This window comes from Manis pentadactyla, chromosome 4 (genome assembly GCF_030020395.1).
Source record: "Manis pentadactyla isolate mManPen7 chromosome 4, mManPen7.hap1, whole genome shotgun sequence".
Lineage (NCBI taxonomy): Eukaryota > Metazoa > Chordata > Mammalia > Pholidota > Manidae > Manis > Manis pentadactyla.
The window spans coordinates 107,790,107-107,816,216 of record NC_080022.1 but is presented as its reverse complement, the minus strand read 5'-3'; the positions used below and the strand labels follow the sequence as shown (position 1 = coordinate 107,816,216).

The 26,110-nt window shown below is 41.5% G+C and overlaps 2 protein-coding genes across 2 annotated transcripts in view; one reads left to right on the top strand and one right to left on the bottom strand.

The window, feature by feature from the left end:
- Positions 1-26,110, bottom strand: part of HAO2 (hydroxyacid oxidase 2) — a 262,966-nt gene that overhangs the window by 49,196 nt on the left and 187,660 nt on the right. The gene's annotated exons all lie outside the window — the stretch shown is intronic.
- HMGCS2 (3-hydroxy-3-methylglutaryl-CoA synthase 2) lies at positions 1,637-24,681 on the top strand. Its single transcript, XM_036924426.2, has 10 exons — positions 1,637-1,804; positions 5,421-5,875; positions 15,444-15,569; positions 16,120-16,284; positions 17,752-17,917; positions 19,373-19,543; positions 20,580-20,686; positions 21,295-21,420; positions 22,329-22,437; positions 24,193-24,681. The coding sequence occupies exons 1-9, from the start codon at positions 1,701-1,703 to the stop codon at positions 22,433-22,435; spliced, it is 1,527 nt and encodes a 508-aa protein (XP_036780321.2). The 5' UTR covers positions 1,637-1,700; the 3' UTR covers positions 22,436-22,437; positions 24,193-24,681.

Genomic DNA, 26,110 nt, shown 5'->3' with positions numbered 1-26,110 from the left:
GGAAGGCATGCACTTGAAGAGAGCCGGGCTTTTGAGAGGAGGGAGAGGAAAAATACTCTGGAAGTATCAATGAAGTGCAAAGAGGACATATGCTTTATTCTTCGCACTGTGGTACATTGAGTACCAGTGGCGAGGGCATGGATAGATCAGGGTAAGTAAAGAGCACAACCATTATTTGAGAGCTGCATTTTGAGATAGAGCAAGAAGCAAAGTGCATTTTCAGAGAAGAGATGGTAAATGAAGAATTTTAGATTAATGACAGAACACTGCAAAAGGCTCAGTGGAAGGGAAGGGTGATGTGGAAGACTGGGTTTGAGTGACAATGCACCAAGATGTACGGTGGCAAGAATCAAAGATGATGGAAGACCTAGAAGATTTGGACTTCTGGGATACCTAGATGTTCTCTGTCTTCAGGAAAATGAAGTCACCTCTGTCTTCTCTAAAGCAGGAACCACTCTGGCTCTTCTCCGTGCCTTCCACGGAGTCATGTTAGACAGGGAGGTTAACTGAATGAACTAATAAATAAATGCATCACCTTTGTAAAAGATAGAGGAAGATCAGTGCCATGAGAGAGGGATAGAGGGAGAGATTTCTTGGAAGATCAAATAACAGGAACCTTTTTATTGAGAAGTAGAAGAGCAAAGAAGAGAGAGCAGAATCTGAAGTCGAAAAGCATGGTTTAGTCCCCAGCCTGCCACTTACAGGTCTTGGGAGAAGTCACTACGCCTTTCCACCTATCACTGGGCCCATCTGTAAAGTAGACCTTTCATCCTAGCACAGCTTAAGCTTCAAATGACAGTCACCTCTTTGGGGCTCCTGTACTTCTGTTGCATTCCTGGAAGCTGTGTAGAGCTATATAAACACAAGAATGACAATAAATATAAGAGAACCAGAGCAGGCTCTATATCCTCTCTATTACCAGTCCTTTGTCTATGTGCCAGTGCCCACTCTCAACTACTTAAAGGCCCAGCCACATAAGAAGGCTATTACTATTATAAGATTTATTTCCTTTGGTTTTTTTTTTTTAAGTAAAATTGACATAGAATATCCTGTTAGTTTCAGGTGTATATCATAGTGGTTCAATATTTTTATACATTATGAAGTAATCCCCACAATAACTCTAGTTACCATCTGTCACCATACAAATTTATTACAATATTACTGACTATATTTCTTATGCTATACATTACATCCCCATGACTTATGTATCATTCCTTTCAATTGTGAAAAATTTTCTCATTACACATAATATGTTAAAACAGTAACAACTAACTCCACAGAGAGCATTCCAGACCGCCAAGGGAGAGTAGCTCAACTGAGGATCCATTTTCCAGCAGATACCTGTGGGGAGTGGGCTAGCTTAGGATGTGTTACAACAAATATAATAGCCTTCTTATGTGGCTGGGCCTAAATAACGTTGCCATAAGAGCCCAAGAAAGGAGGAATCAGAGCCATCCACTCCCACACATGCCCAGAAGCAGGGCAGCTATGTACATGTTGGAGAGAAAATGCTTTTCTTTGACTTGCCCATGCTCTGAGTGAGACCTTTGGCCCAGTTTGAGAAGCTGAATGAGCCTCAATAAGCAGGGGTGGGGCTTTGGGAGGCAGAAATCTCAGGCCTCTATAAAGCCCAACTGGACACTATTGGGCATCTCTCCCAAGGGCTGTGAACTGTTGTCTTTCTGCTTGCTCCCCTGGAAATGCAGCGGCTGTTGACTCCAGTGAAGCGGGTCTTGCAAGTGAAGAGAGTGATACAAGAAGCTTCCTTCTCGACTGCTTGCCTTCTCCCAGCAGCCCACCAAAGGTAAGTCACATTGTTTATGGCTGTACAGGTCACTCTGAGAAGAACTGTGGAACCGGTACAAGAAAGGCAGAGGGCCTGCCATAAAGAAAGCTCACTAGAATTCTAGTTGAAAGTTGACAAGACTTGTGCACAACCTTAGATAAACAAGTTACCTCATTTCTAAACAGACAGCCCCTCTTAGCTACAGAGTTCCAGAATCCCAAACCTTTGACACCTACTGTTTGTAAATGACAACATCTTTCATTCCTCCAGCTGCATGAAGCAGTGGAAATAGCATTCCCAGAGCCAGGCGATCTCCTCTCCACCTTTACCCACAGCCCCTGCCAAGACCCTCAGGATCCTGTGCCAACTGTAGTCTTAGTAAAACCAGTTTCTTCAAATCACTGCAGTAATATTTGAAATGGACTGAGGATAGGAAGCATGTCTGTCTGCCTTCTGATTTCATGAGTGAGGGAGATGAGATGTAAAGATAAGAGTGTATGTGCGTGGGGAGCAGTGCATGGATATGCAAGATGCTTATGGAGAGAGGCACACATGCACTTCTTTTCTTTGTGGACATTCCCCCAGTGGGGCTTAAGTACCTGTGGTCTCTTGGGGTTGATGGTGACACAGGTGCAGTTAGCACCTTGGATCCTTAAACCATCCACTGTGCTTTAGGGACTAGCTCTTCCTTTCCTCCCATTTCTACACCACATTTCATCAATACTTACAGAAATGACTTTGGCTTCCCTTGCCTGGTATCCCAGGAACCTGGTGGCGTGCATGCCCGGGGTAGGAGGTGAGGCTGCTTAGCCTTCTCACTTTCCTCATGACTCTCCACCATTGTCCACACTCTGCCCCATCCTCTGCATACAGGTCAAATGGCTCAGATCAGAATTTAACCTGGTTTTGCATTTCTGAGGACAGAAGTGACATGGGCTTGCCTGTTTCAATAAGCAACAGTTGGCTGCCCACCAAGAGACAAACCTGTCCTCACCAATATGCCCTCCTTCTGACATCCTTGGTTCAAACATTTGGAATTATCATTCATATTTCCCTTTTTAGTGTACTCACAGCTAATCCCATATTACATGGCCTGAACAAGTATTAATCTTCTTTGTGGATCTCTTTTTCTCTGTCTATCCCCTTTTATCCAACTTGCATCAATTCTAAGTCTAAACAAAGAACTGCTCCCCACCTGGTTTCCTTGTGTGTTGTCTCCCTACTCCCATTACACTCTCTGCTCACCCCCAACGCTGCCACTGTGGCCACAGTTCCGTAAACTCCCCTCCAATTCTTCATCAGTAGAAAGAAGCTACACTCATCCATCAAGGTTAATCTCAAATGTAGCCTCTTCCATGAAGTCTTTCCTGAGTCTCTGTCCACAGGAAATCTCCCCAGGAGTCCCTTCCTAGCACAGTGCCTGATCAGCCACACCTAATTTTGAAACACAAGTGAAGGAGGTGAGATGAAATAAACAAATAAAAGCTTGATGCGTGTTCTTGAACCAACTGACACTAGAACAAAACCTATTTTAAATTCACGAAAGTGATTATTTTGGGAGAGAGTATAAGATTACAAGGAGTCTGATGTCTCTTAACACCAGTGGTCTGATGTTTCTGGAAGCCTCTAAACGTTAACTTCTCTTCAAGTTTTGGAATCCATTTCCAGAAATAGCCCCCTACCAAGACAGTTAAAAAAATTACCAGGTGACTGATTCTCAGAACTTCTTCTTGCAACCTTAGACTTCTAACTGGGAAGAGAGAGAGTGAGTGAGATCAGAGAAGGCGGAGTGAGAACGAAGCTGAGGGAAAAGCCAGCCAAGCCTAGAGCCAAGCCCTGGCTAACCATTAGCTCCTAGGTACTAGGGAGCTCCTCTACAAATATTTGAGTACAGAGTCCAATTACTTGGGGGACACCAAATACAGGGAGATCACCAAACTCCAAGCTTCTCTTGTCAGACATGAGTGAACATTTATCGCTTTGCCTCACTATCTTGTGATCGTATGATGTGGTTTTGCCTCACAGTAGTCCTTCAAAGTGAGCTTCCTGATGAAAGAACTGTGGTTATCTTCAGGATGATTGACAGACAGTTTGAGCTACAGTTCTAGTGACATAGAGCCAAATTTATAGCTTGTGGAAGCAACCTGTCACCCTTTCATGGTCAGGAATTTGTAGCTAGATGCAAGTCAAAGGAACTTGGTTTTACTCATGAGTATAGCACACATATTGGACTGGTACCCAAGATCATGAAAGGACAGCATATTTCTAACACATGATAAACTATGAAGTTGCTCTGAACATATCAGTGTGCACCTTGATTTCACCGCTGAAATATACTTAAGTAACCAGATTTCAGGTACTTTCACACAGGAGCAGATGGGAGGTGAACTTGGTGAGCTCTGCATTGTAGCTGGAAGGAGAAACTGCGAATTTTCACCAGGGATATTAGGAGTCAGGGTTGAAGAGAACGGGGTGGGTACAGGAAAGGAACAAATTATCTCATCCCTCTTCTACTGAACCTTTCCCCATTTTCTCTCTGCTCAGTGTAGAATTGCTCTCTCTGCCCTCTGTATTCTCACATCTTTGCTTGTACCACTATGTATTTAGCAGTAAAAATGTCTGTCTCCTCCTTTAGACTAGGCACTCATTGTGAGCACAGAGGGTGTCTTATTCATTACTATGCATCAGGAACCCAGCATTGTAGGTGTGCTCAATAAAAATTGGGAGGTCCAATCAGAGAAAACAGAGAGAATAGAATCAAGCAGAAAACTTCCTTTAAAAATCGAAAAACAGTAGGTATTTCTTTGTGTAGAAAAAAGAAAGAAGAAGGGATAATGAGGATATCTTAAAAATGAGTGGAAAATTTTAAAATTATGTCCAATGTGGTTTAATATATGTAGTAGTAAACTATAACAATAATAGCTTAAAGGTATGGAGAGGATAAATGAAGTTAAGCTACAGTAAGCTTTTTGTGCTATTCAGAAAGTAGTAGAAATATTAATTTAAGTTAGATTACAATAAGTCAGTTATGCATATTGTAATCTCAGGTCATTACTAAACAAAAAAGAAGAGATAAATCAAGTCATAAGTGCTTGCTTAATACAAAAGTACAGGAAAGGAGATATAAAGAAATAAGGGACATGAAATAAAGAGAAAGAGTGAGATGGTATATGTAATCCTAACTATGTCAGTAATTACAATAACTATAATTGAACTAATTACTCCAATTAAAACACCAATATAATAAGACTTGTTACAAATTTTCTAATGACCTAATTTTATTCAGTTTAGAAGAGATGCATGTTAAAAATAAGGATCCAAAGAGGTTAAAAGTATGTATATAAGGAAAAAAAAGATATACCATATACAAAATAATTTAAAAACTATAAAAGCTTTATTAACATCAGAAAAGGTAGAGTTTATGGCCAGAACATCACAAACATAAACAGGGACATTATAAGGATAATAGGTTTAATTCAACAAAGAGATATAACAACCTTACATTTGTATCCATCTGATAACATAGTTTCAAAATATATAATAAATGAAAGAAATATTTGCTTCATTGTCTTTTGAGGAAACTGTGTAGAAACTAATAAAATTACTGGAATTTTTATTGTTATCTTCACTACAGGTTTTCTACAGTCCCTGCTGTTCCTTTGGCCAAAACAGGTACTTGGCCAAAGGACGTGGGCATTCTTGCCCTGGAGGTCTATTTCCCAGCCCAATATGTGGACCAAACAGACCTGGAGAAGTATGACAATGTGGAAGCAGGGAGGTACACAGTGGGCTTGGGCCAAACACAGATGGGCTTCTGCTCAGTCCAGGAAGACATCAACTCCTTGTGCCTGACGGTGGTGCAGCAGCTGATGGAGCGCACAAAGCTCCCGTGGGACTCTGTGGGCCGGCTGGAGGTGGGCACTGAGACCATCATTGACAAGTCCAAGGCTGTCAAAACAGTGCTCATGGAGCTTTTCCAGGATTCAGGCAACACTGACATTGAGGGCATAGATACCACCAATGCCTGCTATGGAGGCACTGCTTCCCTCTTCAATGCTGCCAACTGGGTGGAGTCCAGCTCCTGGGATGGTATGTGCTCCATGAGGCCTTATATAAGAAGAGAACTGGGATTGGAGGCCGAATCCTCAGTTTTGCATCTCTATTCACCAGATGTTTTTATGGAGAGGGAAGCCCACCTTCCAACAACCACAGTGATAATAACTACTTAGACTTGTATAGCTTTATACAGTTAATTAGGTAATGTACTCATACAGCCATTCGTTTAGTCCTTACAACAGCCTAGGAAGTGGGTATTACACCTGATTTATAGATGAGAATATGGAGCATCTGGTATCTTACACATAATGTGTGGTATGGGTGAGACACCAAACCAAACCCAATATATTTCCCACTTCATCATTCCTGCTTCTCTTAAGCTATTCCTAAGTCTCTGAGGGACTGGTGATGATAAAAGGTTTAAACAAGTGTGTGTGTTAAGGAAAAGACACCCTGGTAGAAATAGACCCAAAGAATCACAGGATACACTATTACACAGAATATTTTTACTCTTTCTCCCTGGTCTGGCTCCTGGGAAATTGCTTTTTGATCAACATATTAACATTACCCTGTATCTTACTTATATCTTCCTTCCTTCAATGCTATGTTGGAGGAAGAACCCCTACTGTGATAGCAAGAAAATGTCCAAGGGAAAGAGTACAAGTTGAGAGTTAGAAACTTAGCTTCGTCAGTAATTGTTGACAAGTCCCATAACCTCTTTGAGCCTCAGAATTCTTATTTGCTTTGCATGGCTGGTAAAAGGATTGAATAAGATATTCAGGGGGTGGGAAAAAACAGTACCTAGGCAGTCAAGACTCTGTATTTATGAGGTTGGAAACAGGAATTTAAAATCTTAGAAACCATAATAAACATTAATTATAAAATGAATTATTAAGTCTTACTGTTGGCAGAGACTTTAGAGATGATCTAATCCAATATTTTTTATTTTAAAAATGGGCCAAAAATTGTTTAACAGTTAACTCTGTTCACACAGCAAGCAAGTGCAATGTCATACACCCATACACAGTGTTTTTTCAACTGCCTTGCATAGGTTCACCATCAATGGTTCCATTTATTTGAGATGTTCTAGTCTTCACATGATCAAATCTGTTCTTACAGGGCTTCTCCTGCCTGGCATGTATATTACTTTTCCAGCACCCCTGCTACCATCACCATTAGTATGTCTAACTAAGCACTTAGTTGGAGATTAGAAATGAAGGGCAAGGGTACTCACCAGCCTTTAACCAAAAATCAAAGCCTGTATTTGGGAGTATCACCAGCTTCCAGCATGTTATTTCAAATGAGTATATTCTGCTCAGTGGCTGGGTATTCCACAGGAAAGGGCTGCAAATGTATCTTTGGCATGCTGTCTTGGTGGAAAAAATATTTTAAAAAAAACTATTGATATGTAAATTATTAGTTTGTATTAAAACAAAGAACATATGTAAGCTTGAACCTAATGGCAACCACCAAGAGTAGACAAGATCAATGCAGGTGAAACTCCTGGCCAACCATCTACCTGGGGACCCTCAGATAGGTGGTTCTGGAACTCATCAGGAAGTTCTGAACCACTTCAGGAAGTTGTGCATGGTGTAAGACAGGTGCAGGGTGTGAGGGAAGGAAAGAGATATTGGCTCAGATTGCCTGGGAGAACTCATTTTTTCTTGTCTTTTTAAAACGAAATAATTGAAACTCATAGTTTAAAAAAAAACAAATAGAAAAGGGTTTAATGTGAAGAAAAAGTTCCCTTTTGTATGACATTACCACTTCTGAGAATTTAACATTAACAGTTTCTATGTGTTCTTCCAGGATTTTTCTATAATCCGCAAGCATACACATAACTATTCTGTTTTAGTTTTAATATTATACATATTATTCCTCATCTCTGTGATGTCTTATAGGCCATTCCCTATCAATATAGATAAGGCCTACCTCATCTTGTATTTTTTTTTTATAAAGGCTGTTTTAATGATGTGGGAAATGTTTTTTTTAATTGGAATAAAGTTCACATACAAAATTATATTGGTTCCAGATGTACAGTATAATGACTTGATAAATATATATATTACTATATGCTTGCCATGGTGAGTGTAGCTCCCCCAATTACCATGCCAAGATATTACAATATTATTGGTTATATTCTACATGTTATACTTCTAGTCTTATAACTCACTTATTGTACAATTTGCAGTTTGTACCTCTTTATTCCCTTCACCTATTTCACCCATCTCTCCACCACCCCTGTTTTGGAAACCAACAAATTGTTGTCCATATTTATGGATGTCTTTCTTTTTTTGTTTGTTTTGTTTTTTATATTCCACATATTGGTGATATCATATGGTATTTGTCTTTCTCTTCCAGGCTTATTTCACTTAGCATAATACCCTCTAGGTCCATCCATGTTGTTGTAAATTGCAAGATTTCTTTCTTTTTTATGTCTGAATAACATTCCATTGTGTATATATACCATGTCTTCTTTATCCATTCATCTATCAATGGAAACTGGTTGCTTCCATATCTTGGCTATGGTAAATAATGCAGCAATAGACATAGGAGGGCATTTATCATTTCAAATCAGTGGTTTTGCTTTCTTTGTGTAAATTCTCAGTGGAATTGCTAGGTCACATGGTATTTCTATTTTTAAATTTTTTTGAGGAACCACCATACTGCTTTCCAGAGTGGCTGCACCAATTTGCATTCCCACCAACAGTGTAGGAGGGTTTCCTTTTCTCCGCATCCTCCCCAAAACTTGTTATTTCCTGTCTTTTGGATACTAGCCTTTCTGACTGGTGTGAGGTGATGTCTCACTGTAGTTTTTATTTGTATCTCCCTGATGATTAGTGATGTGGGACATCTTTTCGAGTGTGTGTTAGTTAGCTGTATATTTCTTTAGAAAAATGTCTGCTTAGGTCCTCTGCCCATTGGATTGTTTGCTTTTTGGTGTTGAGTTGAGTGAGTTTTTTATATATTGTAGCTATTAGCCCCTTTATCAGATATAGCATTTACAAATACATTCTCCCATATGGGAGGTTGCCTTTTTGTTTTGTTGAGGGTTTCCTTTACTGTGCAGAAGATTTTTAGCTTGATGCAGTCCCACTTTTATTTTTGCTTTCATTTCCCTTGCCTGGAGAGATGTATCCAGAAAGGAATTTCTCATGCCGATGTTCATGAGATTCTTGCCTATGTTTTCTTCTAAGAGTTTTATGCTTTCATGTCTTACATTTTAAGTATTTAATCCATTTTGAGTTTACTTTTGTGTATGATGTAAGGCAACCATCTAGTTTCATTCCCTTACATGTAGCTGCCCAGTTTTCCCAACACTATTTATTGAAGAGATTTTCTTTTCCTTATTGCATGTTCTTGCCTTCTTTTGCCATATATTAATTGACTATATATGGATGGGTTTATTTCTTGGCTCTCTATTCAGATCTATTGATCTATATGACTGTTCTTGTGCCAGCACCATACCACTTTAATCATTGTAGCGTTGTAGTAGAGCTTGAAATCAGGGAGTGTGATACCTCCAGCTTTGTTCTTCTACTTAAGATTGCTTTGGGGTTTTTTTGTGGTTCCATATAAATTTTAGTATTATTTGCTCTTGCTCATTGAGAAAAAGACATTGGTATTTTGATGGGGGTTGCACTGAATCTGTAAATTACTTTGGGCCGGATGGTCATTTTGACAATATTAATTCTTCCTATCCACAAGGGGATAGCTTTCCATTTATTTGTGTCTTGTTCAATTTCTTTCATCAGTGTTTTCTTATAGTTTTCCAAGTACAAGGCTTTCACCTCCTTGGTTAGGTTTTTTCCTAGGTATTTTGTTCTTTTTGGTGCAATTGTAAGTAGCATTTTTTCTTAATTTCTCTTTCTGTTGGTTCATTCAGTATGTAGGAATGCAACAGATTTCTGTATGTTGATTTTGTATCCTGCAACTTTGCTGAATCCAGTTCTTACTTCCAATAGATTTTTGATGGAACCTTTAGGGTTTTCTATATATACCATCATGTCATCTGTAAACAGTAGCAGTTTTACTTCTTCCTTACCAATTTGGATGCCTTTGATCTCTTTTTCTTGTCTGATTGCCATGGCTAGGGCTTCCAGTACTATGTTGAGTAAAACTGGTGAGAATGGGCATCCTTGTCTTATTTCTGATCTTAGAGGAAAAGCTTTCAGCTTTTTGCCTTTGAGTATGATGTTGACTGTGGATTTGTCCTATATAGCCTTTATCATGTTATGTTCCCTCTCTACCCACTTTGTTGAAAGTTTTTAAGATGAATGTATATTGAATTTTGTCAAGTATTTTTTAGCATCTATTAAGATGATAATATGTTTTTTATTCTTTCTTTTGTTGATGTGGTGTATCATTGATTCATTTGCAAATATTATACCATCCTTGCATCCCTGGAATAAATAACACTTGGTCATACTGAATAATTCTTTTAATGCATTTTTTAATTTGGTTTGCTAATACTTTGTTGAGGATTTTTATGTCTACTTTCATCAGGGATATTGGTCTGTAGTTTTCTTTTTTGCTAGTGTCTTTGTCTGGTTTTGATGTTAGAGTAAATTGGCCTCATCGAATTAGTCTGAAAATATTCCCTCCCCTTCTAATTTTTGGAATGCTTTAAGGATAGGTATTAACTGATCCTTAAATATTTGGCAGTATTCTACTGTGAAGCTATCTGGTCCTGGGTTTTGTTCGTTGGGAGTTTTTTGATTACCAGTTCAATTTCATTACTAGTAATCAGTCTGTTCAGATGTTCTGTTTCTTCCTGGGTCAGTGTTGGAAGATTGTATATTTCTAGGTATTTATCCATTTCTTCTAGGTTGTCTAACTTATTATAATTTTTCATAGAATTCTCTAATAATTCTTTGAATTTTTGTGGTGTCAGTTGTAACTTTTCCTTTTTCACTTCTGATTTTGTTTGTGTCCTCTCTTTTTTTCTTGATAAGTCTGGCTAAGGGTTGTCAATTTTGTTAATTTTTTAAAATAACTAGCTCTTGTTTCATTGATTTATTTCTATTGTTTTCTTAGTCTCTATTGTATTGATTTCCACTCAGATCTTTAATTTGTCCCTCCTTCTAGTAATTTGGGGCTTTGTTTGTTCTCCTTTTCGTAGTTCCTTTAGTTGTAAGGTTAGACTGTTCTTCTGAGCTTGTTCTCGTTTATTGAGGCAGGCCTGTGTTGTTATGTATTTCCCTCTTAGAACCACTTTTGCTGAATCCCACATATTTTGAACTGCTGTGTTTTTGTTTTCATTTCCATGTATTATTTGATTTCCTCTTTGATCTGTTCCTTGTCCATTGATTATTCAGAAGTGTGTTGTTTAGCCTCCATGTGTTTGTGTTCTTCCAGGGTTTTTTTTGTAACTGATTTCTAGTTTCATACCATTGTGGTCTGAGAAGATGCTTGATACAATTTCAGTCTTAAATTTGTTCAGACTCGCTTTGTGTCCTAATAAGTGACCTATTTTGGAGAACATTCCATGTAAACTTGAGTCCATCTGGTCTAATGCCTCTATTTCCTTTTTTTATTTTCTGTTTAGAAATAAATGATCTATCCATTAATGTAAGTGGCTTATCAAAGTGGCTTATCTATTATAATGTGGTTTATATATTTAGGTGCTCCTATGTTGCATGCATAGATACTTACTATTGTTATATCCTCTTGTTGGACTGATCCCTTTATCATTATATAATGTCCTTCTTTGTCTCTTGTTACATTCTTTCTTTTGAAGGCTATTTCATCTGATATAAGTATTGCAACTCAAGCATTTTTTCCATCCTATTTGCATGGTATATCTTTTTCCATCCCTTCAGTTTCAGTCTCTATGTGTCCTTTGTTCTGAAGTGAGACTCTTGTAGGCAGCAAATAGACAGGTCTTGTTTTTTTATCCATTCAGTCACCCTATGTCTTTTGATTGGAGCCTTTAGGCCATTTACATTTAAAATAATTATATGCTTATCCATATATATATATATATACTTAATTTCATTTTGTTAAATGATTCCTTGTTCTTTTTGTTCTTTGATCCTTTCTTGCCCTCTTCTCTTGTGTTTTATGACTTTCTTTAGTGTAATGGCTGGGTTCACTTCTCTTTGTGGTTACTATGGGATTCCTATGTGACATGCAATGAATTGTTATAATCTGTCATAAGCTGATGGTCACTTAAGTTTGAATGCATTCTGACAGCACTATGTTTCTTACTCTTCCTACTACATGTTTTATGTATTTAATACTTTCTTTTACACTTTTTCATTAAATGGTTCTCTTAACTAATTTTTAGATGCAATTGCTTTTGCTACATTTGTCTTCTTCACTTTCATACTAGCTTTTACACCTTCATACTAGCTTTTAAGTAACTGATCTACTACCTGTGCTATATGTTAGCTTTACCAGTAGAAATTTTTCCTTTTCTTAAATTTCTTGCTTCTATTTTGGGTCTTTTCTTTTCTTCTTAAAGAAGTCTCTTTAACATTTCTTGAAAGGCTGGTTTAGTATTGGTGAACTCTTTTAACTTATGTTTATCCGTGAAGCTCTTTATCTCTCCCTCATTCTGAATGATAACCTTGCTGGATGGAGTATTCTTGGTTGAAGGTTTTTGTTTTGTTTTGTTTTGTTTTTCTGTTCAGTGCTTAGAATATATTGTGCCATTCCCTTCTGGACTGTAGAATTTCTGCAGAAAAATCAGCAGATAACCTTATGGGGTTTCTCTTCATGTATTTCATTGCTTTTCTCTTACTACTTTTAAGATTTTCTCTTTATCTTTGATCTTTGACATTTTAATTATGGTTTGCCTTGGTGTGGACCTTTTTGGGTTAATCTTGTTTGACCTCTCTGTGTTTCCTAGATGTGGTAGACTGTTCCCTTCCCTAGGTTAGGGAATTTTTTCAGCTATTACCTCTTCACATAAATTTTCCATTCCTTTCTCTTTCTCTTCTCATTCTGGGACTCTTATAATGTGGAAGTTAGGATGTTTGATGTTGTCCAGAGCTCTCTTACCCTATTCTTATTTCTTTTGACTCTTTCTTCTTTCTGATGTTCAGCTTGAGTGCTTCCTATTACTCAATCTTCCAAGTCACTGACCCATTCTTCTGCCTCCTCTAGTCTGCTGTTCATTCCCTCCAGTATATTTTTTATTTCATTTTTTAATTCTTCACCTCTGGTTGGTTCTTTTATAGGCTTTCTATCTCTTTTTTGAGGTCCATCTTGTTTTCTCAAGTCCAGTATCTTTATCTTTACAACCATTGCTTTAAACTCTTTATCAGGTAGATTGGTTAACTTTGTTTCATTTAGTTTTTATTCAGTTTTTTTTTCTTGTTCTGTTGTTTGGAGTGTATTCCTCTGCCTCCTTATTTTGTATGACTTTCGGTACTTGGTTCTATGAATTAGCTGAAAGGGCTCACTCTTGAAGTCTTGAAGGATTGGCCTTGTGTGGGAGAGTCCCTGTGTAAACTGCATGTTCCTTATGGTTTTGGCAAGCTGGAGGGACAGTAAGTGTGACATTGGCTTTTCCTGGTGCTGAAGCTCCCAGGGCATGGTCCCAGGGGTGTGGCCTTAGAGGCCCTTTGGAGAACATCCTGGGTGGACACTGTGGGTTCTGCACTAGCAGGGGGAGGGTGCTGGGCCAGCAGTGGGTTGGGGGTGCACTGCAGTTAATTCCTGGACCGGTACCAGCTAAGTTCCCTGTGCTTCCTTACCTGCACACCTTTGCATTATCTGAGCCATTCAGTACCACTCTGGAGAATTTCTGCATTGGGTGTCTGCTGGTTCCTGCTGTCATCGTAGAGTCAGGCACTGTTCATGTCTCTCCCCTCCTCCCCTGTTCATCCATGCATGCTCCATGCTGCGTCACACTCACCAGCTTGCTGGTGGCCAGGGGTTAGCCCCCCACATGCATACCTTTGCAGTGCTCTGGGGAGTTGCCTTGACAGCACTAGTCCACAGATTTGTGCATCCAGCCTGATGGGGGCTGGGTCAGTGGTTAAAGCAGGCAGCAGTGGGGGGCTACTGGATCTCCTGTAGGTGTGTCTAGATATGGGTGGGTGTCAGAGGGCTGCCTAGACCAAGTCTGAGGTTTGTGTGTGTGCACAGATCCTGCTCTCTGCCACACTGATATGTGCAGAAGGAAGCAAACAATGGTGCTGGCTGGCTTGTTTGATCCCAGATTGTCTCCAGTGGTTTCCTTGCCAAGCAGTGGATGTTTAGTTCTGAAACTCGGGTCTGTTCATGTACGGTCTAGTTGCACTTCACACTGCCAGGCTCTTTTCCTGCACCTTGGGGCAGTGAGTCTGCCCCTGCACCTGGCTCTCTCAGAAATACCATCCCCCACCCCCCGCCGGTGGAGATGTGGTTCCCAAAGTTATCATGTCTCTGTCTTCCCTGCCGTTTGGGGGATTTTTTGGGTGATCTTTTGTCCTTAATTGTATAAAAGGTGCTCACTTCAGTCACCAATATTCTTCAGGGTGAAAAGCTCTGTGTGTAAGTGTAGATTCGGTGTATGCAAGGTGGATTCAGGCTCTCTCTACTCAGTTATCTTTCCAGAGCCCCCCTCCACCACATCTTTTAAAAGTCTTTAAAAAACATCTATTGATGGATAAGTCAAACTTTATTTAATTGTCCTACATTGATAGTTAGATTATTGTATTTTTTTTGCAATTATAAAAAATATTTTAAGAACATTGTTTAATAGCTTTGCATGCTGTGATAATGTGTTGTAAGAATAGATTCCTAGGAATGGAATTGCAGGATGTACTCCTAAAATAGTGTTGGGGTAAATCCTGGAAGCTTCCTCACAGGTTAGGTAGAATACTAAAATTACTACCATGTCTCTCCCGCAGATTCAAGTTTTATGGGTGGCAATACTAACAGATTAAAGTGGAACAAATAAGAGTGAAGACAACAATCATTTATTGAATACTAGTCTGACTGTTAGAGGTAGTTATTATGGATCATCCACATTAAATGTGGTTACTCAACATAAGCTCTTTTCACAATGAAAGTAGTACCAAGTCATTCAAAGCACATGGTTTAGGATCCAGTCAGAACTGGGTTTGAATATCATATTCCATATTTACTAAGTAACCTTTGACAAATTATTTAATCTCTCTGGAAGGGAGTGCCTTCCTCTATAAAGTGGGTATTACCTACCTCATTGTATTGTTTTACAGATTGTTTGAAGATAACTAGTGTTTAGCCATTATTTTAAATGTTAGTTTCTCTTCCCGTCCCTTTACTTTCTATGATTTGGAAGGAATTTCAGGATGATGGAATGCTGTATATAAGGTGATTGGTACAAATCTACATTATCTCCAAAAGGGCCAATTAATAAAATTTTTTATTGAATTCAGAAACAGAATTCTGTATGAATGAGCTTTTTACAGATAGGGCAACAGGACAGTGCATTTGACTTCGCTTTCAAATGTGCCATGATGAGTTTCACTAGAGCATCAGCTTCATGGGACAGGGATTTTCATGTTTGTTCACTGGTCTATGCCCAATACCTAAAACTATGCCTGACAATGCATAAGAAAAAAATATGCACCCAGTTTTCTAGAGATTTGGTAGTGATAATAATTATTTCTTTCTCTCATTACAGGTCGCTATGCGATGGTGGTCTGTGGAGACATTGCAGTCTATGCTAGTGGTAATGCTCGGCCCACAGGTGGGGCTGGAGCTGTGGCCATGCTGGTTGGGCCCAAGGCCCCTCTGGCTCTCGAGAGAGGTTTGTAGTAACTGTGGATATATGGTACCAAGAGACCTGTGAATGGCATAGCCAAATGCATGGCTCCTAATCCCAAGTTGGCAAACCCAAGGGCTGAAGTATGGATTTGGGGATATCGCTTACCATCCAAAGGCTGACCTAGGGAGCAGACGGAAGGGAGGGATCAGTGAGGCATTCTCTTTGGCACCATCATACATTGGGATAATGATGCGGCAATTGCTGCTGGCGAGGACCCTTATGGAGCTAAACTGGCAGTTGAAGATGAAAGATAATTGTGTATAAAGTGAAAGGCTTTGCTTTGAAACTTTTGGCTGCGATTCCAGATTCTGTTAAACCCATATGTACGTGGAAAGGGAAATATAGATCTTATTTATATAAAAGCCATAATCTATTTAACTCTTCTTGAATACATGAGGGATGTTGAGTGGGCTCAGGCTTGGGCATGAGACAAGTAAAGACCAGGAGTCTGTTAATACATGGTTCTCCCATCCTCTCTACTCATTGTGGACTGCAGTGCACAGTCCCTGAATCCCTCTGTGTGCCTTTCCAGGGCTCAGGGGAACCCACATGGAGAATGTATATGACTTCTACAAACCAGATGTGGCTTCAGAGTACCCAATAGTGGATGGGAAGCTCTCCATGCAGTGCTACTTAAGAGCCTTGGACCGATGTTACACGTTATACCGTGAAAAAATCCAGAAACAGTGGAAACAAGGTAGGAGGCTCAGAGGGCAGAAAGTGGGGTCTACATTTACATGCAGCCAAGAGTTTGTCTTAAAAGAGTCAAGGTCTCTTCTCTACTCTGATTTCAAACGAATTGTTTTATGCCCCCTTCTTCTGACACCCTTCCCTGGGTCTATGCTAAAGTCCACTTGGAATTCCTCCAAATTCAAGTATGAAATTGCCTCTAACTTGAGCTAAGTCAAAGAAAGTAAACAATCCAGGGTCAAAGCCACCAGTATGAAAACAGTGTGTGTAGCCAGCTGGGGAGGTGCTGTGGCGAGTCAGCGTAACCACATCCTATCCGGGCGAGGATTGTTTCTTCAAAGTCAGGGTTGATTTGACTCTTAGTGTAGTTTGCTACCTTTTAACATCTGGTTGATACTGAAAATCTTAACTATATTTAGGTACATTTAGGTATATATTTGATATAATAAGGTGTTGCCATTATGCTAAAGTAATTTCTCTCTGGATGGTGGTATTATAAATTGATTTTAATTTCACCTTTAGTTTCTGAGTTTTCCTGATAAAAAATATGTACTGCTTTCATAATTGGAAAAGAAACAATCTTATGTTTAAAAATACATAGAAATCTACTTTAGAAAAATAAAAAGTGTTCTTACCTAATTAGCTATGCCTACATGGGTATCAGCAAAAGACAGGTGTCAGTGTGAGAAATGTTCAAGTGTCAGAGCATGGGTGCTTGAGGAGAGGCACAGGGGGCATTTCTTGTCCCTTTTCACTGCTTTGGGTGGGACGCTGGCTGCCACAGCTGCCACCATGCTCATGGACAAGGAGGCAACTTGGAATTCTTCACCTCTGCCTGTCCATTACAAAACCCCTAGTGGCTAATTGCTCTCACCTCTAAACTCTCATGGCATTCTATTTTACTCTTTTTTCTAATAGGGAATTTGGTCACTGCTGCTTTGAATCTCAGTACCAAATTGCAATCTTTTCTAAGGGCAGAGAAGGGAAGGCCCTCCTCTTCAGCATGCGAGAGACAGTCTGGAGTGTAGAGTCACAGATGTTGGAATCTAAATGCAAAGCCGGCCATTTTCAAACTGGGTGACCTTAGACATATGACTTGGCTTCATATTTTGAAGGCTCTGTTTCCTCCTCTGGAAATAGAGAAAATAATACAACACAAGGTTAATTTGGAGGAATTATCTGTCATAAAGGTTAGCAATAGTAGACAGGAAGAAAATATTTGTTTCTTTCCCTTCTTTCTGTAAGTATAGTCTTTATAAGCATTCCCACAGAAAGTTTATTTATAGGTATACTTATATAAGTAAGGTGCTTACTAAAATGCTTATACAGTGAATGAACAAACCTGTGTGTCTCTGCTGTGGGTAGGAGCTAGTTTTCTGGGAGGCTTAGGGTCCCTCGGCAGTTAGACCTTGGAGAGTGGTTGTAAAGGCTCATCTGTCATGCCGCATCCTTAGTTTCACACTTCCTCTTCCAGCTGGCATCCATCGGCCTTTCACTCTTGATGATTTACAGTTTATGATCTTTCACACTCCCTTCTGCAAGATGGCCCAGAAATCCCTGGCTCGCCTGATGTTCAATGACTTCTTGTCGGTCAGCAGTGACACACAGACCAGCCTCTATAAGGGACTAGAGGCCTTCAGGTCAGACTTTTTCGTGGGGAACCTTAAGGCTCATGAGAGGTGTGAGAAGAGGAGGCTTCCTCACACCTTGAGCCTGGACCACCAGTCATTCCTGGGGGAAAAAAGGACAGTCCTCCAACACAATAGAAACAATACCAAGTCCCTACGTGGATTATCGGATAATAATAGGACCACATAGGACCCTCCCCTTTTATCTAGAAGGCACAGTTTGCCTGCATATCTAGATCAAGTGACTAAGAAATGATTAAGAGAGTAAGAAAAAGGGGAAAGAGGTGTGGCGAAATCATTTAGCCAATACACATTTCATGAACAGCAGCATGTGACAGGCATCACACTAAACTCTAGCAATACAGAAATGAACATGGCTTTGTGATCTTGCCCACAGGATCTTGCAGTCTGTATGGAAAGAAATGCCAGAGGCAGATAATCACAGCACAGGATGGCAGCACAGGGAATGTCATCCTTCTCGCTTGCCATTAGCTTAATTATTGCCTTGCTTGTTGCTTCAGTTCTCCCCAGCAATGAAATGGAGATAGTCCAGCTAGCCCCTTCACATGTCAAAAAAGCAGGAAGAATGCCATTTATTGCTGCATTACTCCAAGACATTTAAAAAAGAAGAATCTTGAATACAAAGAGTTTGCATTTGGAAGGGAATCCTTCCTTTTCTTCTTGGTACCTGTTTACGTTTTCTGCCAACATCTGCCCATATTCCTAATGATACTAACTCAGCCACTAACTAAAACTTCAAAATTAGCATAAACATTGCATGTAAGACTTGCCCCATGAGGAAAAAGTTCTAACATATACCAAGAACAATGGCTTAATATGTTTAATATGTGAAAGTCTCATCAATAATAAGATAAGCACCATAGTAGAAACTTGAGCAAAGGATATGGACAAAAAGTTTCCTCAAAGAAGAAATGCACATATCATATTTTTAAATATGTATGCCCATTAGTAACAAATTTAAACAACTTACCATTTTTTTTACATAGCCTTTTTAAAATTTAAGTACCCAAGATTGATGAGGCCATGGAAACAGGCAATAGTAGATGTGTAAACTGATACAAGGATTTGGAGGAGTAAGAGGAAAAGATGAAGCAAAGGTCTCAAAGATGTGACAACCTTTTGGCTGAGCAATTCTGCATGTTTAAAAATCATGTAGCTGTTCACTGTAGCATTTTAACTGGTCAGGATGGGAATGGGGAGATTGGTTAAAGTAAGGTATATCCTGTCATGGCCCATACTGCAGCCTTTAAAAATAACATTATAGAAGATGAATGGTAAGACTATTAGTGACATTTTTTTCTTTGCACTTTTCTGTATTTTCAAATATTCTACAATAGAAAACATGTGTCCCAAAGTCCTCTGTGCAGAAGCTGTTGCTTCTCCCCTTGCTGCCCTCCGCCCCTCCTGTGGCCTCTCACCTGGCCTGTTTCTCTGGCTGCCTCCCAGGGGGCTAAGGCCGGAAGACACCTACACCAACAAGGACATGGATAAAGCACTTCAAAAGGTCTCTCTGGACACATTCAACAGGAAAACCAAGGCCTCCCTTTACCTCTCCACGCACAATGGGAATATGTATACTTCATCCCTGTATGGGTGCTTGGCCTCACTTCTGTCCCAGTGAGTACTGTGTCTGTCCCCGCCCCAGACCCCCGACCCCATGGTCTGAGGACTCAACCAAGTTTTTAAAGAAGGAAGGGAGGAAGGAGGAGCGGGAGGGAGGAAAATGAAAGAAACTTGTTTCAAAGCTGTATGTATAGGCAGATTTATTATCAGCATTAAACAATGGTCTCCAAAGTGAAGTACGTGTATGAGATCAGGGTATTTTCAAGAGGTACTTGAATGCACAAGAAAACAGAACTTTTATACATATTTTATCTCATCCTTTTAACATCTCTATACTTAGAAAGTATGATGTTTAAGAGAGTCTAGTTTCATAGCCTACAACCTAGGTTCAAATCTCTTTACCACTTATTAGCCTTGACCTTGGAAAAACACTTTCTTTGTGCCTCACTTTCCTCATCTAAAATATGCACAACAACAATTCCTGCCTAATGGGTTTTGATGACTTTTTAATGTCTGAAGCAATTAAAACAGTAATGTTCAGCAGGTGTTCCAATGTTAGTTGTTATTTCTATTGATATTCTTTGTGGGTTTTATGAGGAAATACTTGTACTATAGTACATGCATATAACATAAGATATGTATTATACACACACACATATATAAACTTGATCAAATTATTACTGATAAGGGAATGATAAAAAAATTACAACTGCTGAAGCATTAGCAGCCAACACTGAAGCCGTGAAGGTGAGTCACGTGGTCTGACCTTCACCTGGAGATGCCTTCAGGGTTCATTGAATTAATCTTGTCCTGATGGGTGGGGAGAAGTTCCTCTTATACCCTCAAATTATGTTTGCTTGCTGTGCCTTCTGTATCTTGGATTTTTAGCTTCTTTCCTGTCAGCAAGTTTTCATCCACCTAGGCCAATCAATCCCTAGGATCTTCCAAAAGTCCCTCTTTGTGTAGAGTGCCTGAAACCCATTTCTATTTGCAAGAGGTTGACTTGATTGGGCTGATGTGTTAACGGTTTATTTGAAGAGCAGAATATAATGCCCATGTGTTTCTTGGGTTTTGATTTCTTGCCCTGCAGGCACTCTGCCCAGGACTTGGCTGGCTCCAGGGTGGGTGCATTCTCCTACGGCTCGGGCTTGGCAGCAAGTTTTTTTTCATTTCGAGTGTCCCAGGATGCTTCTCCAGGTGAGTCCTGTCTTTCTGTCAGGCACTTCTGACAAGACTCATCTGATAAAAGAGACCATATTCTGCCTCACCACTCCTCTAAGACTCCCATCTTGACAGAATTATATTGTGATTACGAGCAAAGGAAATTTCCTGAAAGGGTATAACCAATGGAGTAAGTTTATCTAATTTATGTATTTGAAGCAGTTCCCTGACTACTACATAGAGAAAAGATGGAAGAGAAACAAAGGTGGATATAGGGAAACCAGGCAGGTTGTTCCAGCAAAGAGTCCAGGAAAGAGGTAACAGTGGTTTGGTTGCCACCAGTACAGAGACAGGGATGGGCTGGAGATATCCGGTAAACACTGATTCTTTTTGACAGATGCCATCACAGATGCGCACCTAAGAACTGTGTGATATGCTTTGGCAAAGGAGTGTGTCTGCCTCTATGTTTTCCTAACGTTAGTTTGTTGTCCTTAGAGTGTCATTTCTGGACATCCTAAGCCACACACAGAGTGCTTTCCTCCAGGGCTCTGGCTCCCACAGGACCTGCTCTCTGTTGCACCCTTGATTTGGAGCAGTGATAATGACAGTGAGGCGGGCTTAACAACCTTGCTTTTGCTCCACAGGCTCCCCCCTGGAGAGGCTGGTGTCCAGCATGTCGGACCTGCCGAGACGCCTGGCCTCCCGGAAGTGTGTTTCTCCTAAGGAGTTCACAGAAATCATGGGCCAAAGAGAAGAATTCTACCACAAGGGTAAGAAAAAGAGCAGAAGGGAGGAGAAGAGGGCAGCCTTCCTCAGACTCCATGCCAGCAGCTGAGAGCCAGGAATCTATCAGAAGTCCAGACTCCAGCGGGCCAGAGCGAAGGTGTCTACGGGATGTGACTGCGAGATCTGTGGGGTCCAAACGGGCCAGAGCTGGGGGGGGGAAGCAGAAGGAAGAGTTGAGAAGAGGCAGGAGACAGCATGTGGCTTCCCAGTGTAGATTGTAACCAACCACCCCAAACAAGGTACTGGAAAATGGAGTCCCCTGGAGTCAGATGTCTTTGGAAAAGTTATCTATGCAACCGTTGAAAGAACCTAGACTTTGGAGCTAGATATCCAAATCTAAACTGACCTATGAAGCAAAACGTAGTGTACCTGGTTTGCAGTGTGGTGTGAAAAGGAGACAGAACATATTTCCATAAAACCTAGACCTTGTAGTTATTGATCTTGTCTGGAACAGGAAATGTTAGAGCAAGCAAGAAAAGCAATTGAAGTAAAAACAGGATCTCCAAGATGAACATTAATGGACAAAGCACTGAAATACTGCAATGAATCAGAGCCAGAGAACTTGGGGTAGGAAGGAATATCTGTTAGGAAACAGGAAGTTCAAGCTAGGAATCATTGGCAAAAGGACATGATAAAGACTTCAGTGGAGGGAAGGCATGCTTAGTGTAGGAAAATGTCATACTCCTCTAATAAAATTTTAATACCTAAGCCGTACGTACTGGATCTTGTTTTTCTGCTGGTCCAGTGCTCCAGGGGACGTGGAGATGACCTTGCAGCCCCTTGCAGCACAGCCAGGAGAGCTTTGGTGGGAAGCTATAGCGTCGCTATTAGTATTTTCTCTTCCCCAGATCCACATAGCTTTTGGTGAGTGTTGCCTCTTCTTGTTCCACAGTGAATTTCTCACCACCTGGAGACACAAACAACCTTTTTCCAGGCACTTGGTACCTGGAGCGAGTGGATGAGTTATATCGCCGCAAGTATGCCCGGCATCCAATCTAAAGGTGGGCAGGGCTGGTGGTAGGAAGTTTTCCTTTGGGTGACAGATGCAGTTCCCATAGTGTGAGCAGCCCAGAGAGCTCCCAAAAGATCAGACATGGGGAGCCTGTGCCTGAAGACCGAAGAAACTCTTGGGGTTCTTTCCCTGGAAAGGCAAAGGCTGGGGGGAGTGTGTTCTCAAATCGTGTGAATAAAAGTCACTTTCTTTACCTGATCTGCTCAGGATAGGAAGCCCCCCTAGAAGCTTGATGAAAACAGTTAGCACCCACAGGGGAAGCAGGATGTGAGCCTGAACCTACGGAACTCATTCCTGCAGAGGTATCGCATCAGTGACACAGGTGACAGCTTGAGAGAAGGCACACACTGGAATGTGGGGACAGACTCCTAAGGAAACAGGGTGTGGAGGTCCTGTTGAGCCAGAAGCCTGGGCTGGAGGGAGCCTTGGGCTAAGGGGCCTTATAGCGGTCTTAATGTCACCAGTTCCTTCTGGGGAGAAGCAGTGAGCTCTGGGAAATAAGTAAGTAGGGACAAGAGGAAGGAGGGAGAGAAGAGTTTACTGGAAGAGGATTGGGGCCGGAGGAGAAATGGGAGGAATATTTATGTACTTTGAAAGGATAATCAAGTATTCATACATGGAGTCTCATATTTCATGGACACAGATAATCTGCTTTCAGTTTATCTTCCAAGTTGGTAATATAAGCAGAATGGAAGAGTGAGAAGCAATTCTTTTTACAACCCTTAAATCTCAATAAATAGTCCCCATACTCAAATAAGTCCTCTTTATTTTTCTGTTTGGTGATGGTTTCCTTCCTTTGGTAGATGAAGGGGGGAGGACAGAAAAGCTTGGCGAGGGCATTGGGGAGTGGGGCACCAGGTGTAGCACATCCACGATCAGGGAGACACCCAGACAAAGCAGGAGACGACAGCATGAGCGGTGCCCTCGCTTTACTCCTGCCCACGGCCCATGCTCCCAGCCACCTGCCTCCTCTGCCAGGCTGCCCGGGGCTGCCGCAGCGATGCTAGGTGCTCTGCGAGGCAGGCACGGGGTTTGCCAGGCTGCCCCTGCAGGGTGTGGCTGAGTGGTAAGCTCCGTAAGCAGGTTCACCAGACTGACACTGCCAGGGAGTCACTTGTTTGCTTGTGTGTTGGAAAAATGGTTCTTAAGGACAAGTCAGAAGGCTACTAAATATGTCAAGCCATTTCAGTCATCAGAAGCAGAGAGAAAGAGAGGCAGGGGAGGGAGAAAGTTGGGGGGAAAGAGGAGAGAGAAAGGGAGGACCTTGGGATTTTCACAGGAGAGTCTCAGAACCCGTCTCCCTCGCTCCCAAGGCCCAGAAGCTCATTTGGCACGGTGCTTCTCACACTGACCCTGTGAAGAGGGCAGTTGGGTTGTTCCCTGCTGGTGACTCCCGTGAGCAGTGAACTTACATCGAGATTTTAGCTGAAATGAAGATTTTTATTTCACTCTGTGGGGTTCTGTCTCTGCCTGTCCAGCCTGCCAGCCTGCTCCCCTATTAGGCAGAGCACATCATGGGGACCCTGCCCACCTCCTGGCTGCGGCTCCCATGGCATTGGGCACAGGCCGCCCAGGTGTCCAGGCTTGGAGCTAGGCAGGCAGTGGAGCACCCCGGACTTCAGGATGCACTTAGGAGAGCCCCTCAGCACAGCTTTGCCTTAAGCAATAAGCCGGTCCCGAGGATGGAAGATGTTCAGGATGAAACTCACGACTGAATGTCCTTTTGTTTCTTTAAATTCTACAGATCCGCAGAGTGGTTCCTGCAAAAAGTACGCTGGCAGAGCTGCCCACCAATCACATTAGAAAAAACAAAAACAAAAATGAAAAAAAAAGTGCCCTTAGCAAGTAAATAGATGGGATTGGAAACAGCAACCCCACTGGCAATGGCCTTGTAGAGCCAGGCGCCTTCTCGAGCAGGTCCTCGGTGCCCTTCCCTGCTGCAGTCCTCGGCATGGGATTGCGAAACAGGCGGCGGAGGGGAGGCCTGGCCATCAGTCACCTCCAGCTACGTGAAAAGATCCAGATGACAGGCCTATCATTCCTTATGTCTTGTTATTATTATTTTTATTAAATTTCTGTGCTGGTACAGGCATACTTTGGAAACACCGCAGGCTTGGTTCCAGACCACTACAATAAAGCGAGTATCACAATGAAGTGAGTCAAATGAATTTTTGGTTTCCCAGTGCATATGAAAGTTATGTTCACACTATAGTGTAGTCTAGTAAGAGTATGGCATAGCACTATGTCTTAAAAAATTAAAAAAGTATGTACCTTAATTTAAAAGTACTTTATTGCCAAAAAATGGTAACAGTCATCTGAGCTTTTAGTGAGTTGTAATCACTGATCGCAGGTCATCATAACAAATATAATAATAATAATGAAAAAGGTTGAAATACCATGAGAATTACCAGAATGTTACAGAGACACAAAGTGAGCAGATGTTATTGGAAAAACGAGCAAACCAAATGGACTTGCTTGACTTGGGGTTTCCACAAACCTTCAGTTTGTAAAAACACAGTATCTGTGAAGCACAATAAAGTGAAGAGCAATAAAATGCAAACAGATAAAAGAAAATGCCTGCATATTTGTTTTGTAAGGGTTTCTGTGAATTTCTAAGTTCTATACGTGGTACTAAGCTATAAGCACAATTAAAAAGACAGAGGAGGAACTGACTCTTGCATTTCTTGGAAACCAGAACACAAGAAACGCACTAGGTGCCACGCAGAGAAGACTGTGAGCCCTCCAGGCTCTGGCTCCCGAGGGCCTGCCCCTTGTCCTCCCACCTCCCCCAGGCAGTAAAATTGCTGGGCACTCACTTCACTGCCTCTCTCTCCCCTTCCAATTTCATTCTATGAGAAGTACAGGGAAACAAAGGCAATGAAACCAGCTTCCCCACCTGGTCTGAAGACCCCCTACTGACCATACTGATGAGAACCAGCAGGAGGCAGAAACTGAGCTGTCATTCATGTCCTTTGAGAAAGCTTCTTCAGCCCCCCTGCCAAGAAAGGGGCACTTTGCAGGAGAGAAGATTGCTTCTGTGGCTGGGAGCACGGCTGGCTGGGGCGCCCGCGGGATAACGGGGCACTGGGCACAGGGGAATGAGATGCTGGGCCCACCCATCTCACTGTTTGCCCAAGGGTGTTCCTGTCTCAACAGCCAATAGAAAACCCCAGATAAACCCCACTTGGAGCCGCCAATCCAGCGTCCGCTGACTCCCCCAGCCGTCTCTCCAGGTGCTCGCTGACCTCCCATTTTATCCCACCACCGTAGCGGCCTCTCTGCTGCCCCCTGCGGCCCGCTCCTCCTCAGCCAGCTGTCTGGGGTCTTCAGGCCAGCAGGCCTCCCTGGCAAGACAACATATGCCTTTCCCAAGATCTCCAGAGGAATGTCTGTAGTCATGGGAGAAGAGCCCGTAGCACCTGAGTTTTTGGGATACGAGACTCTAGCCTTGCCTCCTACCCATGCTGGAGCTCACTCTGGGCTCTCGGTGCGGACACTGCCAGGGGCCTTAGCAACTAGGACCTTCCATATCACACGAGGCTGAGCCAGACCTTCCTCCACTTGGGCGTCATTTGGACACAGTCTGGGGGTGATATCAAAAGTACTTAATGACATATTGCATCTACCTACCACTTCAGCATTTTATTAAAAAATAATAATAA

What these genes read in the sequence shown, in the direction of transcription:
- HMGCS2 (XM_036924426.2), top strand. Translation starts at nt 1,701, where the DNA reads ATGCAGCGGCTGTTGACTCCAGTGAAGCGGGTCTTGCAAGTGAAGAGA. An exon ending in CCAGAAACAGTGGAAACAAG is followed by an intron (nt 16,285 to 17,751) that starts GTAGGAGGCTCA and finishes TTCCTCTTCCAG; the next exon opens with CTGGCATCCATCGGCCTTTC. An exon ending in TTGGCCTCACTTCTGTCCCA is followed by an intron (nt 19,544 to 20,579) that starts GTGAGTACTGTG and finishes CTTGCCCTGCAG; the next exon opens with GCACTCTGCCCAGGACTTGG.